The 17043-nt window shown below is 43.5% G+C and overlaps 1 protein-coding gene across 4 annotated transcripts in view; it reads left to right on the forward strand.

Annotated features, from left to right (window-relative positions):
- L3MBTL2 (L3MBTL histone methyl-lysine binding protein 2) overlaps positions 1-15965 on the forward strand; it is a 32913-nt gene extending 16948 nt beyond the window's left edge. For 2 of the 4 annotated variants that reach the window (XM_084809948.1, XM_084809945.1), the window contains exons 7-17: positions 220-354; positions 1419-1507; positions 3634-3865; positions 5781-5857; positions 6556-6660; positions 7289-7436; positions 8084-8166; positions 9830-10064; positions 11399-11464; positions 13193-13405; positions 14077-15965. In XM_084809948.1, the coding sequence (XP_084666074.1) occupies positions 220-354; positions 1419-1507; positions 3634-3865; positions 5781-5857; positions 6556-6660; positions 7289-7436; positions 8084-8166; positions 9830-10064; positions 11399-11464; positions 13193-13405; positions 14077-14357 (1664 nt within the window). In that variant the 3' untranslated portion in view covers positions 14358-15965. Of the gene's footprint in view, positions 1-219; positions 355-1418; positions 1508-3633; positions 3866-5780; positions 5858-6555; positions 6661-7288; positions 7437-8083; positions 8167-9829; positions 10065-11398; positions 11465-13192; positions 13406-14073 lie in introns of all 4 variants that reach the window. The other 2 variants (XM_084809944.1, XM_084809946.1) reach the window with 2 other exon arrangements.
- Positions 15966-17043: the final 1078 nt, after the last annotated feature.

A 17043-nucleotide genomic window follows, 5' to 3' on the forward strand; every position in this document is an offset into this window, starting at 1 on the left:
GTTTCCAAATGGCAAAGTTCACTACACTGTTGAAGAGCTTCTTAAAACCAGTGGTGGAAGACCAGTGGCTGGAGGCAACCTCCAGTCTGAGAGAATCGAGGTTGTCCTGCAGAAACAATTGCTATAATTGTCAGAAAAGAAGGACAACAGTGTTCAAGATTTAATAACCTATTTTTATTCTTTACCCCTTTCCTGTCTCCAAAAAATCCATCTTGGCAGGATACAAGGCACTGCTACGTTATGAAGGCTTTGAGAGTGACTCCAGCCATGACTTCTGGGTCAACTTGGGAACTGTGGACGTGCATCCTATAGGCTGGTGTGCCATTAACAGCAAAATCCTGGTCCCCCCCCAGTGTACGTGTCTTGCATCTCACCCAGCTCTGGGGCTTTGGTTAATTCACAATTGCATCGTCCGTCTTTTACCTACTCAAGATGAATCATACACATTGGATCTAGTGACTATAAACCCTGAATTCTTTGGGTTAAATTAGGCAAATTGGGAACATTAGGATAAAGTACTTAATTTGTATGTCTGCTTGCAAATCTGAGAGTTCCTACAATGTGAGATTTTTGGTCAGGGGATTGGGATAGCAGAGGGGAAGAAGAAATGGGTCTCAAGGTCTGTAGATTGAAATTTGTCTTGGTCCAGACCCTGCTTGGTCCCTCCCTTGTATCCAAGCCTTTAGCAAAGACTGCCTATTGCTTCTTTCTCCATAGCCGCTCAATTTAGTTAACGGATTTCCATTTTCACCATACTCTTCACAGACCTATGCACTGTGAGAGCCACATAGGGTGGTTAGGTAAAAGAGAGATCAACATTGATGACTCTGACATTGGGCAATTCACTCCTGTACCAGCGTTGCTCATATTCATCACTCTTTACCCTTTGTGTAAAACCTCAAAAGCCAAGAGCCCAGAAGTATAGTTTCCAGGGGCCAGACCAGACTTTAGTGCCTTGCATAGCTCCTTGTCCCTCGCCATGGCTAGCACAATGAAAACAACTTATGCAAAACAAACCAAGAATTCCATGAGTTGTTGCACTTAGCAGAATTTGGCTGCATGTAGTACAGAACATGCGTTGGCTGGTCACAGTATAAAGGCTGAACTTCATGGTGACACATAATTGCCTGTCCAAAAGTTCCATTCTGAGTCCAGAGCTAGGCCACGGTTGGAAAATTTACACACTTCTTCAGGGAAGTGGACATTGGGGCTTAGATGCAGCTGAGGCCTGTGTTCAAGGGCTCCACAGTGTTTCTAAAGGAACAGAGCATGAGGCTCAGGGTGAACATTAGGGTGAGCATGAACCTAATGGAGGCTTTAAGTTAAACATGGAAGCAGAGAAATTGCTGTGTTTAATTCTGCTTGCTCTTGCTGACACGAACAACACTACTTTAGCTCTCTTATCCCTTTCTGTGCAGCTATCCAGTCCAAGTACACAAACTGGAAGGGGTACCTCATGAAAAAACTTGTGGGAGCCAGAACCATCCCAGTGGATTTCCATATAAAGGTGAGGAAGAAAGCTCTGCATGTAGATGGCTGAAGGCTGACTTGTCCAATCTTCTACTAGCCTGTTCAAATTGGATCTAGGTGACAAGCAATGCTTAATTTCCACAGTAAGATCTTGCCTCTGCCTTGAAGCTCTGGTGGGCACAGATTTATAGCTAACATAGTGGTTAAAGAAAGGCAGTCTGCACATGTCTATATGTGTTGCAAGGATGAGCCCTGTTTGGGAATAAATGTATATGGTGTAAAGTTGGTAGACTTTCTTCTAAGTGTTTGAGTGCTGCCTAATGGAGTTAGAATATATTAGCTGTAATCTCCCATGTTCATGCCATGATGTGCTCTGGGCAAAAGACCTTTTAATAAAGAGTAACTAAGGTCCAGCTGTTTTAGTGTTCATCTTCACTGGCTTGCTTTAAACTCCCCATTCTGTTCAGAAGTATAAAATCTGCTATTTTCACTGCTGGAGAGGGGAGAGAGGCTCCCCCTGGTGGCATGTTTTAAAAAGCATCCTTGGCCGGAAGGGATTTTTCTTCATAATCTGTGCCTCTGAATAGTGAGATGGCGGATTGAAGGAAGAGCTTTTGCGGTTTTCAGACTCGCAACTTAAAATGCATGCTAGCCAGCAGTGATTTGGAATCGCTGGCAGTGTTGATCATTCTGGGAAGTTGGTTAGTGGCTGCAGGGAGAGGGCTGGGAATCTCCTTCATTATGTCTTTCTTCCTCTCTCTTTTTTGTTTTTTTGAGACTGCCATACTTAGAGATGGGATATTAGGTAGAAAGAAGGCTTTCTCTTGGTGGAGGCTCAGTGAGTTGCTGAAGCTAGCTGGGCCTGAACTATATCATAAAAGCTGCCATCCTATGCAAGCTTACTTGAAGTAGGTCCTATTTCAGTCTGTTGGATCTACTTCTGAATAAGCATAGGTATGATGATCAGGATGAAAGCCTCTTGTTTTATAATAATCTTTAGTATTGTTTCTGTAGTGGTTTTTTGAGTGTTCAAAGTCCTTCTCATACATCATCTCAGCAATCCTTAAAATCACATTCTAAAGTAGGTCAGTATTATCCACATATTGCAGACTGGGGAGAAATGGAGGGAGTGGCTTGTCTAAGGCCATGTAGTGTGTTCATGCCAAAGGTGAGATTTGCACCAGATAGCATGGTAACCCACATTCAAGGGTTGAGTGTGGGTTGTCATTGAACTGTGCGTTGTTATTGAAATGTGGGTTTTCATGTTGTCTGAACCTAGCTGCACTAACAAACCATAGTTTGCTAACCACAAACAACCCACAGTTCACAACCCAACAACAAACTATGAGTTCTCTTCATGGTTGTTCGTGGTGATTTGCAATTGTGGCTGGGTTCAGACAACACAAGAACCCATGGTTCAATGACAACCCACACTCAACCTTTGAGTGTGGGTTATTGTGTTGACTGAACCCAGCCTTTATGTTGATATGGGGGGGTTGTATCACCCCTGCAGTGGGCGTTGAACTTTTAGGTTAGAGGTGCCAAGATAGTGATAAATCAGACTCAAAGGTTTACTTACAAGGAGTACTTTATTGGGTAACTTACAGCACACAGGCGTACCCAATGGTTGGATCAGACAGCTTCTCTGAACCATGAGCCATTGGGTCAAATGGGTTTTATACAATACATGTCAGCAATGAGGCAGCACAACACTAGCAAGCACCCCTAGCGTTCATTCCCAGAATAGGCTAGAAGTGTTTGGTTCTCAAGCACAGCCACCTGCAAACAAACTTCGCTTCCCAGGCAGAGTGCTTGGTAAGGCTTTCTGCTCATTAGTAAGGAATGCACTGAGAAGGCTGTTATCGGCCTTTTGACTCAGTTGCACATGCTCAGAGGCTTACTAGCATGGGAATTGCACCAATAATGAACTTAAGCATTATGGATCTCTAGGCCCCTCTAACATTATAAATGATTTGGCTACGCTCCTGGGGCCAATACAGGATTCATTGGATTCATGTGGCAGCCCCCATTCAAGAAGAACTGCAAGGCTGCTCTCTGGAGGTAGAAACGTAGAAGTGTTGATAGCAATTGATGATTGGCCACTGTGGAAGTCGGTTATGTGACATGGAAGGCAGCAGAGTGTCCCTCTTCTTGTTTACTCAGATGACTGAGAACATGAAGTATCCTTTCCGCCAAGGCATGAGAGTGGAAGTGGTGGACAAGAGCCGCGTTTCTCGCACACGGATGGCTGTAGTGGACACTGTGATTGGTGGCCGGCTGAGGCTTCTTTATGAGGATGGGGACAGTGATGACGATTTCTGGTGCCACATGTGGAGCCCCCTAATCCACCCTGTGGGCTGGTCCAGAAGGGTTGGCCATAGCATAAAGAAAACAGGTGAGGTTTCACGTAGGAGACAAGTTACTTGTGCAGCAATTCAGGGGGCTTGTATTCAGTGGCCAGAGCCAACCTGCTATATATAAATTGTGTTCTTGTTTAGGGCAGTGTCCTGGTGATGCTGCAGAAGGTGCCCTTGGTCCATGGCAAACTTAAGTTTAAATGCCCTTTAACTGTTGGAAAGAATGAATGAACAAATGTGTTCTATTTAGTCACTGCATATAGTCGGATACTGCTCTTAATGACCCAACATGATGCTCTCAAACCGCTTCGGAGTAACTTAACTTTAATGAGGTAAACTATGCTAATCCGTTTCTTCGGTTGGTGCCTAACTTAAGTAACAGCCACCGCTTTGCTTTGAGTAGAGGAGCAGTTCCTGAAGTCCACAGGAGCCAAATGGATGTAGGTCTGTGTACACCTTTCTTATTTAACTTGGATGCTTTTCCAACCAACCTTTACCCCCCTCTATAATATATCAAGAGTAGTGTCTGTTTGGCTTACGTTTCTGGATTGGCACAATATGGGTATGATCACTGTAAGGAAAAAGACCATGATAAGAGCTTTCAGAAAGAGACAGCTACCACCCTCACCTTTCCTCCTGGATCATCAGCATCATCATTTTAACTGGTATCCCGCTTTGCCACACAACATGCTCAAAACAGCTCACAGAAGAACAGCAGTACAAAACCAGGAATGCATATCAATACATCAGTTGCAATAATACACCATTATAATACTAACAACCCAAACTATTCATTTTGTTAATACTAACATTACATTTTAAATTCTTTACAAAATAGACAATATCAATCAATAAAACCCAATGTCAGTTTATATCACTAATACGTAAGCCAGAGCCAGACACACCAAACTTTCCCAGTGCAATGAGACAACCAGCAACTATTTCCCCCCAAAGTGCCAAAACCTGGAAAAAGCAACCAGATTTCTTACAACCTGCAACAGCTTATCTCTCCCATTCACCACTCTCTCATTCTGAGACCGTTCTTATAGGCTCCAGCAGAGATGAAGGTGGGGGAGGGGAAGGGTTGATATTTAGTTTCTTCCCTTGTGCTCCGGATGTTCCTGCTGTTTCTGGGGGGGCCTATGATGGCTGCAGAAATATACCCAGCCACTCTGGAAACCAGGTGTTTTCAATTTTCCTCAAGGCACAACACACTAAGCCCTATGGTCTCATTCTGGTGCAGTTCTTAAGGCTCCAACAGAGACAAGGGGATGATGTTTAGTCTCTTCCCCTGTGTTCTGGATGTCCTTGCTACTCTGGATGATCAGCACCAAAACTTTCAGCATGAGTGAGTCAACTAATCAGTCACTGACTTGCAAGTGGCTGCAGTCCTGACTTCTCTGCCTGCCTGTATTAGAATCTGTACCTGGCCTGACCTCACTCTGAGATCGCTGATTCTGGTGGTACTGCAGGAAAGAGATGGGGAGAGGGGAACAGGTAGCACACTTATCAACACGATGGAAACAGCAGCACCTTTTTTGTTTCCCACAAGCAGGAAGTGCATAACTGTGTATTCCTTCCATGTGTACGTACATAAGATGCATCTTCACCAACTTCTGTTCACCATCCTAAACTGCCTTGGTGTTGCGCTTGAACATTTTAATTCCTGGACCTAATTTGTTCCACACCTATTACCTAAATCTTTTTGTATGCAGTCATTTCTTCTGGTCTAAATGTAAATGCAAGAGCTCCATTCCAGTAATTTATGCATATCTAAATAATGTATACATCTATTGCATTGTTTTCTCGCAGTCAGAAAAAGGAATTACGTTGATGTGAAGTTGCTAATATCACTTAATTTTCCTTGATAAAGATGATGAGCAGCTAGCAAATTCTAGGTGTCCCATTCCTCTCTCTTCCTACTGATATCCTTTCATGTCTTTTTATTGGAAGAAAAGTGTAATGACATGGCAAACCACCCTACCTTCCGGAAGATCTACTGCGATGCTGTTCCATATCTCTTCAAGAAGGTAGGAAAGCAGCAGGAGATTGTTGACCTCTCTCTCTCTCTCTCCCCCCCCCCCACCCCTCCTGCCCTGCAGGGGGATAACAGTTAGTTGCTTCCAAGGAGCTTGGTATAAGAGATTTGGGCTGATCTGGGGATGGGATGGAGGGCCTGTCTGAGCTGAAGACAGAGAGGGGAAGAAGAAATTAAAGGCTTGCTCCAAAAACATGGGGAAGGCTTTCTTTGGCTGAAAAGAGTCACTCTCCTCTTGTTGGCTTAGAGCAGCCTCCCCCCACCTGATGCCCTCCAAATGTTTTGGACTTCAACTCCCATTAGCCCTAGCCAGCCTAGTCATTGGGCAGGAATGTTGGCAGTTGTAATCCAAATCATTTGGAGGGCATCAGGTTGGGGAAAGCTGGCTTAGAGTAAACTTTAGAGACAATGCAAGTGATGGGTGATGTTGCCTTGCTAATCATGCTCACTGACGTTTGGCCTTGCAACTGTGTTGTGATGTTCTTATATAACAGCTAATGAAACAAGAATGAGAGAGTGCAGGATACCCAGGGCCAATCAGCAAAACCACAGCTGAAAAGCAAATTTGAACCTATTGCTCCTAGATCCCAAGTACCAGAGTTGGTCTGTTCAGTTAGCCAAATGCTTTCCTGCAGGTGTTTACAGCTTTATTACCAACTTACAGTCTCTTTTGCCTATAATGTGTTCTAGGTGCGTGCTGTCTACCCAGAGGGTGGTTGGTTTGAGGAGGGCATGAAAATGGAAGCCATTGACCCTTTGAACCTGGGCAACATTTGTGTGGCTACTATCCGGAAGGTATGCTGGTCTGAGAAGAGAAAGCAGCTTAGGCCAAGCCAGAACAGTCAAAGACACTCCCCTTTTGCGTGCTCACACTGTTGACATCTTTGGCCTTTGAAGGAATTGGGAGTTAGACTTTGGATTCATAACTGTTGTGGAAGGAAGGGCTCTGGTTCCACCTCAGGGAGCACCAGGTTCCACCCACTGAGATGTGAGGCCTTTTGGGAACAGAGCAGGGCAAAGAATCCGTGGAACTTCCTTCCTAAAGTGGCATGCCAGATTCTGGCTCTATGATCTTTGAGGAGTCTGAAAATGTTCCTGTTTTGATGGAGATTTAAGAGCCTGATGTTTTGTATCTTACAATAGTGTTGATGGGATGATACAATTTCTGTGTCTGTGCAGATTTTATTAGCTGCCTTGGTTTCTCTTGTGAAAGAAGAACAAGGAAGAAATACTAGAAAAATAGAGAGGGGGGATAGCAGGGAAATACGTCAAACTTGGGCACTCAAAAGCATGTGGGTGCCTCAGGTTACCTCATTCTGTCTGGTGAGGTTGGAAATAGCTGCCGTAAAATTCTTTGGTGGAGAGGCCTCCAGGGTGAAAAGGCTTGGATGCCAATGTCCTTTCCCTTCCTTCCTGTCCTCAGATCCTCTTAGATGGCTATCTCATGATTGGCATTGACGGCACAGCCTCAGAGGATGGTTCCGATTGGTTCTGCTATCATGCTTCCTTGCACTTGATTTTCCCTGCCAATTTCTGCAAGAAGAACAACATTGAGCTGACCCCTCCAAAAGGCAAGATTCCCAAATAACTGTCTTTCTCTTTGCCATTTTTGCCATAGAAGCCAGCAAGCAGACTGCCTCCCCTTCCCACAAGGCTATGTGGGAAGGAACCATTGCTTACATTAGAGTATAACTATGAATCTTCCAGATTATTTTTCATCTTTGGCATCAAGACAGCGGTCTTAATTAGTATAGGGTGGAATTTGATCTACTGATCCTCCCTTTCTCTCTAGGAAAATGGAGTGTGGTTAGAATTTGGTTTCTCTCTTGCTGCCTCCTGGGTTTGCTCTTAATAGGATGCCTGACCCCGAAACGTATTTTCTTGCTGTTTACATCACTGTTCTTTTTGCAGGAGTGGGTAGGTGGTGTGTATACAAACGTTTTTACCCATACTCCCATTTTTACCTGCCTCGTCGCTCCTCTGGAAGCTAGAATTATGATTTTTTTGATAATTATTACAGTGTATTCTGTCTCAATTCTAAAAAAGCAAACAATGCTGTTTTGTTCCGCACCACTGTAGCTTGCATGTGCTTCTTTTTGATGAAACAGGCCCAGTCTTGCATGTTGCCATTATTCCTTCTGGTGCTCTTGTGGTGGTAGGGTTGGTGTGTGTGTATGTGTCTGCCGTCTCATGCCAGTAACATCCTAACTTACTTCAGGGTTTGATGCCAAGACCTTCAGTTGGGCAAGTTATCTGGAAAAGACCAAGTCCAAAGCTGCACCAGCACGACTGTTCAACATGGTGAGTACCACATGGAGGGGCAAGATCACAGCTCCAAACCAGTGGCTATGCTGGTGAAATACTATGTTCCTATACTAATATATTGGTATACGTAGAAATATATGAAGTCTGAGTGTGGGGGTTCCATATTATGAGTGCTGATAAGGCTATTCGCCACAGATTTGTCCAGCTCCTTTTTTTTAAGCCTTCTAAACTAGTGGCTGTCACTGCATCTTGCATTCGCAAATTCCATACATTAAATGTTGTGTTGTGTGGAGAAGTACTTCCTTTCATCACCCTTGAATCTACTGCAAGATTAGCTTCATTGGGTGACAAGTTCTAGTGTTATGAGAGATAGAATTTCTCTCTTCCTGCAGACCATGCATAATTTTATAAACCTATATCATTTTTTCCCAATCTGGTGCCCTCCATATGTTTTGGACTACAACTCCCAGCATTCCTGACCATTGGCCATTCTGGCTGGGGCTGATGGGAGTTGAAGTCCAAAATATTTGGAGGGCACCCAGTGGGGAAGGCTGACCTATATTACGTTACACCTCTCTCCTCCCAGTTGTCTTTTTTCTCTACATTAGAATGCCTGAAACAGTTTAGCTTTTCCCACTTAGGAAAGGTGTTCTAATTCCTTGATCATTTTGGTCGCCCTCTTCTGTACCTTCTTCAGGTCCATGACAAGGAAACCAGAACTGCTTCTGGTATTTCAAAAGTATACCTGTGTGAGCAATCTGCAATTTTGTAACTCTTGATTTATTTATTTTTATTTTAAAGATTATTTCTGAGTCATCTTTCAGCCCAAAAAGGGCCCCTAAGACAAATGACAGTTTAAAAATGTGAAACGGTTTAGGCATTTTAAGCATCAGCCACAGCAAAATTAAGAACAGAAGAATAACAGTCTTTAAAACTGGAAGCAGAGTGAATACATGTGGCTTTGGGTTATCTGGTATCAAAACTGTGTGTGAGTGTGAAGTATCTGGTGCAGAAGTTGACATTCTGGGAATAAGAGACCATCTTGCAAAGCTTCAGTTTCTCAGCTTCCTGTTGTAAGGTGTGGCCATTGGTTTGGGGAGAGCTTGAAAACCTTCATGTTAGGGGAGGCACATTCTCATGGCTTCCAGCAAGTCAGTGATTTTGAGTGCCATTTCTTGCCTCTATGGGTTTTATTCTCTGTCTTTCTGTTCCCCTCACGCACACCCCATTTTCTTGTGCCCAGGCTTACTTCCACTTTCCCTCCACCACATCAGTCCTCTTGAAAATATCTGAAAATCCAGACTAAATGAAAAATATAATTCATTTTGTACTTAGAACTAGAAGGACAGTGATTGGGGGAGTGGGGAGTGGACAGCCTGCCACTCTACAGTAGGCCGAGCTGAAAAGAGATCAAGCAGACTGCATTATGTTTATAACCCAGGTCCTGATACTGTTAACTTGTATGTGTAGTTTTTTCTGCATCTTAATTCATCCTTTGCCTCATTACATATCTCTTGTTTGAAGACTACACACACCCTTCCTCACCCTGGATAGTTAAGTTTCCACAACAGAACTGACTATACAAAATTTAGATTCTTGAGAATTTATCATTTTTTTAAAAAATAATAAATTTCTAGCTCTCATGTATATCTATATGTATGTATGTTACAAACCCTTACTGTGTTTCTCCTCTTTCCAGGATTGCCCAAACCATGGTTTCAAAGTGGGGGCCAAACTGGAAGCAGTAGACTTGATGGAGCCCCGGCTTATCTGTGTGGCCACGGTGAAGCGGGTGGTCCATCGGCTCCTCAGAATCCACTTTGATGGCTGGGACAGTGAATATGATCAGTGGGTGGACTGCGAGTCCCCAGATATCTATCCTGTGGGTTGGTGTGAACTGATAGGCTACCAGCTGCAGCCACCAGTGGTCCCGGGTAAGACAGGGTTCCTCTTGCATCACCAGTTCAATTCAAGCTGTATAGCAGACTAACCTGATGGCCTTTTCTCTTCTTTGTGAGTGAGAGAGAATTCTTCAACCTGACCCACCCTGTCTTTTTACTGTGCAGAAAACCCTGGCAAGTTAAAGGCTCAGAACCATAACAAGGGCTAGAGCAGTGGCTTCTGAAGAGCTGTGGCTGAAATGAAATGTAATAGCAGTTCCCACTGGTGATTGTGGGGCGGGGTGTTCCCTAGCAGATGCCATTTAGACCATGTTTCCTGGTATTCTTTGTCATGTTTCCAGTTATTTAGAAGAGAAGAAGTTTTAGTATCACTTCAAGCATTACTCTCTCCTACAATTAGCAGAGGTCAGTGCTGCTGAATCCTGATTTCCTCTTTAATTCATTGCAAACAACCTACCTGGCTACCACTTATACTGGTTTGTTCACTTTCCAGAATGAAATATTAGATGCAGTCTGTAGTCTCTGGTGCAGGATTTGGAGGCCTGAACATCTTAGGGCTCCGTGTGTGTGTGTGTTTGTGTGTAGTTTTTAAATTTAAACAATGTTTCTAGACATAATGTTTGTGAAGGAGATCAGGCAGGCTGCTAGTGTGAGTGCTTCTGCCAGCGACTTAAAACACAACAGTTTGCCCAGGCATTTCTCTGACGGCTAGCGTCATCACCTACTCCTGTTTACCTTAATTATATTTTATGGTTTTATTGTATTTTATCATGATTTCATCTTGTAAACCACTTGGGGATTTTAAAAATGAGAGTATAGGAATTCTCCAAAATAAGTAAATAAATACATTAATAAAATAGGACCAATTTGAAAAGAGAGGTGGTATCTGCAAGAAAAAAGTCCTGTGGTTTAGAGTGGTGGTGGGGAAGCTTCTTGGAGGAACCCAAATAGTCATTTTAATTGAATATCCTGTGATAAGGGAAGCAAGACCAACTTCCCAGATATCCAGCCCACTGAGTCTGGATTACACTGGCCTTCTGTTTGCGTTTCCCTATCTTTGTACTCCCTTACTCTGAACCACAATTGTTGATGCTTGCAAAATGAAATTAATGTATCAGGTCCCAGAATAAAATATATAAACATTTGGGATGTGTGCTGGGGACATGATGGAGAGGACTGTCCCTATTTTTCTCTCACAGCATCCTGCCTTTTTACACAAGATCTTCTAAGTGTACAAAGTTGGAGACTAATCATGGAAGCTCTCACCTGGAGACTTTACGTAGCCATGTCTTCATACTTAGTTTCTGCTGCTTAATGCCCCTGTGTCTGTGTATCTTCTGATGATAGATCTCTTTTCTTGGTGACAGAGCCTATGTCACCTGCGTCTGCCAAGGAGGTGCCAAAGAGGAAGAGGAAGCCATATGGAAAGAAAAGTAAGTGGCCATTGGACCGACATTTTCTCCCATGACACCTCTTCATTTTGTCTTACCTCAAGGCAAGATTTGATGCATACAGACACAAACTCAGAGCAGATGTTCTGCTGCCCAGGACTGCCACTGTATGGACCAGGGACATGGGCGTGGCGGGAGATGCCCATGGAAAGATGCATAGGAGTCTACAAGGCACACTGCTTATTGCCTGGCAGTATTATGTCTCTTAGCTTGCTGTTATCCAGGCTGTTATCTTCAGTCATAGAATAGTAGGGTTGGAAAGGGCCTACAAGGCCATCGAGTCCAACCCCCTGCTCAATGCAGGAATACAAGTCAGAGCATCCCTGACAGATGGCTGTCCAGCCTCGTCTTGAATGCCTCCAATGTGGGAGTCTTGGTTACATTGGCAGGGGATCCCAGGATGTGTTGAATTTGACACCCTCATTCTCTTACTTTGGGTTAGCCATTACTTGTTGGTTCTGTGCATGCTTTTACTATATCATAGGTAACAATTCATTGGGAAACTGCTCTTTGTCCCGGACCCCCATCAGTATGTGCATATGATGTGCCTGTAGGCTGGGGAAGGGGACCTAGAAATAAGAAGTTGCTTTAGACTCAAGGTGCTTCCAGGTGGAGGGCACCTATTGCTATGAACTAGAAAGCATCCATCTTTTTCTCCTTAATGGATTTTCTGCATAAAGAAAAAAGACAGAAGATGGGGAAAAAACAGGACGGTTAAAAGTGGAAGGTGACGTTGTCTCACCCCCCTATAAATTCTGTGAGTGAGGCAAGGAGATGGCACAGTAAAAGCCTCATCTGGAAGCATCCTCAATCAGACCATTGGCCATCGCACTGGAACCTTTTATTCTGACTAGGGATGGGCGAACCCCCCGAAGTCCAGCCCTGGGGGGGGGGTCCACCATGGGGAAATCTGGGACCTTGTGCATGCAAAGCATGAGCTATGAGTGGCAGGCTACAAACTTTGCATGCTTAAGGCCCTGAGCATCTCTAATTGGAAAGGTCTCTGTTAGCATCGTGGAGAAAGACCCTCTGCCTGAAAGTCTGGTTGGCTAGGTAGACCATTAATCTGACTGCCAGCTCCTTATATTTCTATTGAGCTGTCCAGTTAGATAGGTTGAACATATGCAGGACATCCCAGTAATTTAAAGTAAAAAAAAATCACATTCAGTAGTATTTGTGTCAATGTGGTGACAACTGTGGTCAGTGTTTGGTTTGGATGTAGGAATCCTGAGTTCAAAGCATTGTTCCACTCACTAAGTGGCCTAAGCTACCTCAGAAGATCATTGTGAGGCTAGGTTCTAGTTCTCTTTGAGGTAGTCAATAGTATGGGCTGTGCCACCTCAGCTGCAGCTGGGGGCTCACTTGACTGAGTGCTCTGCCATACAAAAACATCCGCGCAGATAGAAAACTAGCAAGTCAGAGAGAAGGTTACTTTAGAACCCTTCTTCCTGATAATTCCATATTATTTTTGGATAATTCCAAAATTTTTTGGATAATTCCAAAAATTCCATAGGCATTTTTTTTTAAAGGAGAAGCATTTGGTTCTATGTCTTTCACTTGCAGAAGAAATGGCACAGTCCAGGGCTAGGTTTATTAGTTCTGCAACCATTGCTGCCCTGAGTTCTTTGGAAGAAGTACAGGATAGCAATATAAGAATAAATAAAAATCATTAGGAAAGAAGACATATGATGTTCATTCTTTTGTATCAAGGAAAGAAGATGACTGCTAAAGCTCGTTCCATCAAGAAAGCAGCTAAGAAAATGGCTGCCCCCAAAGCTAAGGAGAATACACAAGCAGCTAAGAAAATGGCTCCCTCAAAAGCGAAGGAGGAAACACAAGCTGCCCCCAAAATGGCTGACTCACAAGCGAAGGAGGAAATGCAAACTGCAAGCAAGGCCTCTCCAAAACCAGCTTCTGATGAAAGTAAGGAAAAGGGTTTGCTTAATCATTCCTGTGCTCCCCATCTGCACTTCAGCCTGGGCAAAGCAGGGAGAGGGAGTTAAGAAAATAGCTAGATTACTCAGGCATGCTAGCTCGAAGAGGTGCCCCATGTTTCCTGTGGGCTAGGAAAATGATCCAGTATCAGTTCCAGGGATGTTGCAGGCTTCCCATTACTTGGAGTGGAATAGATTGACAGAAGCAGGGGTTGCTGCACCAAAAATCCTGGATTATGCCTTTATGGAAACCAGCATTGCAGCAAACATACTACAGTGATATATGACGTCCCGTGCAGAACCTGTTTGCTGCTGCAGAAAAAACCTGCTTTCACTTAGTTTCTAGCCCTTATGAAGTGAAGAAAATGCTGAAAATATGTGGGCAGTTGTCACATGGTATGGGTCCGTCACTGTTTATCTTCTGAGCAAAACGATGGCGGAAACCTTGCTAACCTTGCAGAAATATTTTTGTTTTATTCCATATTCACTTTCTCATTCTTTCCCAGTAACTATTGTTAGTAACATCCATTGTGTACATTTGGATGTGGTTTATTGATGGCATTTTGCTACTTTGTATTTTACCATCAGCTTGACTGTGCGAGATTTCTAAAGATTGTGTCCTATGATGTGAATGTAGCCCCTCTCTCTGTTTCCTAGCAGTTGTTGCTGTGCAAGTGAAAGAAGAAATCCTTGATGACTCAGCAATGGAACTTGAAGCTCCACAGCTTCCAGTTCCAGTCAGCTGTTTAAAGGATGAGGACATGGAACCGGAAGCCCCAACCAGTCCTGTGCCGATTGGCTGCTTAAAGGATGAGGATGTGGAGTCAGACGCTCCAAGAAACCCTCTACTGCTTGGGTGCTTCAAGGATGAGGACATGGAACCAGAAGCTCCAGCAAGCCCTGTACTGATCAACTGCTTAAAGGATGAGGATGTGGATTAGAGTTTCAGGCAGCAAAGAGACTCAATAGTCTTGCACACCACTCCTTGAAGAAATGAGGAGTGAATTGCTGGCCTCATTTGGGAACCTGAGCTGTACTTTACAAAGCTATAGGTTTTTTTGATAGATGATGTTCTCGGAAAACCGATGCCACCAAATCATGCAGAAAGGCAAGCCTTCAATGCCTTTCTGAGCAGCATTGCAAGAACTGAGGATGAACGTTTGTGCTTCAGAACTCTGTACGGAGGGGAGGAGCTGCTACCAGGCATTTCAGATGTATATTGATTGAGCCTGTACATAAATAAGCACCAAAGACCTCCCACCACAGGCAGTATGACCTCTTTCACCAGCCTGTCTGTACCCTTGAAGAACTTGCCTCCCAGAGAACAAAGAGGAAAGCGTCTACATATCCAGGACTCTTAATCGTGGCCCATCACTAGAAAGAGATGAGGAAACCAATTGCTGGAGTAGGAATTAATAGTGGACATTTATTTTTCCTCTCTCCTTACTGTGAACTAAAACAAATTTTGACAGAGGGAGGAGAAAATTAATTGTAAACTTTTTAAAATGGATGTTGCAGTTGTGTGTTGTTTCTTTTGCCCTTTTTTTGTACAAACTCAAATTGTATTGATGAAACCTGTAAATAAAACTTAGTAGATAAGCAATCTTGTCTTTGAAAGAAATTTTAAGGCTTCTCTACTCAGGAGAAGATGGGTACGAAAGGCAGGATCCCTGCAGAAGCAAGATGTGCTTTGTTTGCTAGTTCTAAAGCACACTCACTCTTTGAAAGATCCTCTGTCTGCAAGTGATAACTTTGCCTTTTGACTAATTGGCGGAATGGCTCCCAGGGTCAAAATCATGCCACCAAGAATTAAAACCCTGTTCACCTTGGAATCTAATAGTTTGAACAGAACTACCCGTGTATGTAGCAGAGAGCCACAGCTGCTGAAGAGCTGTCTTGAGATGTTTCTACATCACAAGTGTTTTAAAGTAAGTCTTCTAAAATTAGAACGTGATGTTTAGCATGTATAAATTGAACACAGGCTAGAACCACAATGCATGGCATGACTCTTCAGTTTTCCTCCTCAGTGGTTGAGCTCCTTTGCGTTTTGAGGGAATCTGGAAGACCTATTTTTTGGCAATGTGCTGTAATGCATTGGAAGTCTGAGTGGGGTTTGCAGGCTTCAAGATTCCCACACTCCTCACCGGTGCTGAATCTCTCCATTGCCTCCTATTTGTTTCGTACTTGATCCACACAACCATTCCCAAACTGAGTCTTTAAGTATTTAAATGTGAATTCTGGAATCAAAAGGGATTGGAATGTGCTATTATTTCACATCACACATTCTAAAAGCAACATCAGTGGATTCGCAAACATCCTTGTCACACTTTTTCCAGCGGGCATCTTGATGGGGCCCGGAAGCTAGTGTGTCAATTTGGGCAAGACAAGGGGCTTGAAAGAAGGCTATGGGGGGCCTTACAACAGCCCAAAACTGCGGGCCTTCCTCTGTCAAGCTATGCTTCCTTCCCAGCTTCTCAGGCCTAAAGCCAATGTGATGGCAGCTGTTATTCATCCCCATTCCCTGGCAAATAAATAAATGTTACCCTGGCACAGAAAGACTCCTTATTTAACAGTATTTTGGAATAATCTGCAGTTATTTCCTTCAAAATAAGCTGTGTGTTTTGTTTTGTTTTTAATTAAGAATGCTATAGCTGCCCTTGTGGTGCTTATTTCAGTTTTGTTTATAAAATTATATATATTATAACAAGTGCAGAAATATAGAGCTTATAAACAACAGAAATGGGTATCACACACCATAGGAATGCTATTCTCAGTTGTTACATGTAGGGCAAAGAACTGAAGCTGTGTGCTGGTTTTTCTGTATTGACTTCAATGTGACTTTGTTTTTTTACTTTTTCATAGCCAGTGCATACATAGTAGTTGCATTTAAGGTTGAATTTAAGGTCTGCATCATATAATACATGGCCAGTGTGCTTCCTACTTCAGAATATAAATTCTTAATATAAATTGGTGTTGTTTGTGCAAAGCAACTTCCTCTTTTGGTGATGGGTGGAGAGAGGTTCCCTAGTGTGGTTAAAATCGGTGTAAGCCACTTGGGAATTGTTCTGACAAATGGCTTACCAGGTAGAGAGACACCCACATGGTTTATATGCACAGTAGCAACCATCTTGCCAATATAATGTATGAAGCAACCTTAACATTTAACACAGTGGGAACAGAAAAAGACATGCAATAGTAGATTTCCAGAAAGTGACTGCCATTTGGAAGTATATAGTTAAAAACTCTCAAGTCTTTGTGCTGAGCTGCCAGGCCTGCCCAGAAGGGGGGAGCAAAGGGGGCAGTTTGCCCTGGGCCCCCATGCATCAGGGAGTGGGGCTGGACAAGCTTTATTTTATTTCAATAAAATGCGAGCCATTCACATGAGCCAAGGCAAAGAGAGCATTTTTTTTAATTTTGAAAAACTTGATTGCACTTGCTTAGAACGTTCCTGCTGCTCCAGAGCCTTTCCATGTACCAGAAGGCTTTGGGGTCTGCCTGGTGCCAGGCAGTGCTAGCGCCCCTAAATTAAAAGGGGAAGCATCACAAAAAATAGGGTCAACTCAGGCTGTTAGCCTGAGCCGGCCAATCAAAGATGACCCCTTCCTTCCACAAGGGAGGGGTAGTTTT

The sequence above is a fragment of the Heloderma suspectum genome, chromosome 7 (assembly GCF_057233095.1).
Source record: "Heloderma suspectum isolate Gila_16-S chromosome 7, 16-S_ref, whole genome shotgun sequence".
Lineage (NCBI taxonomy): Eukaryota > Metazoa > Chordata > Lepidosauria > Squamata > Helodermatidae > Heloderma > Heloderma suspectum.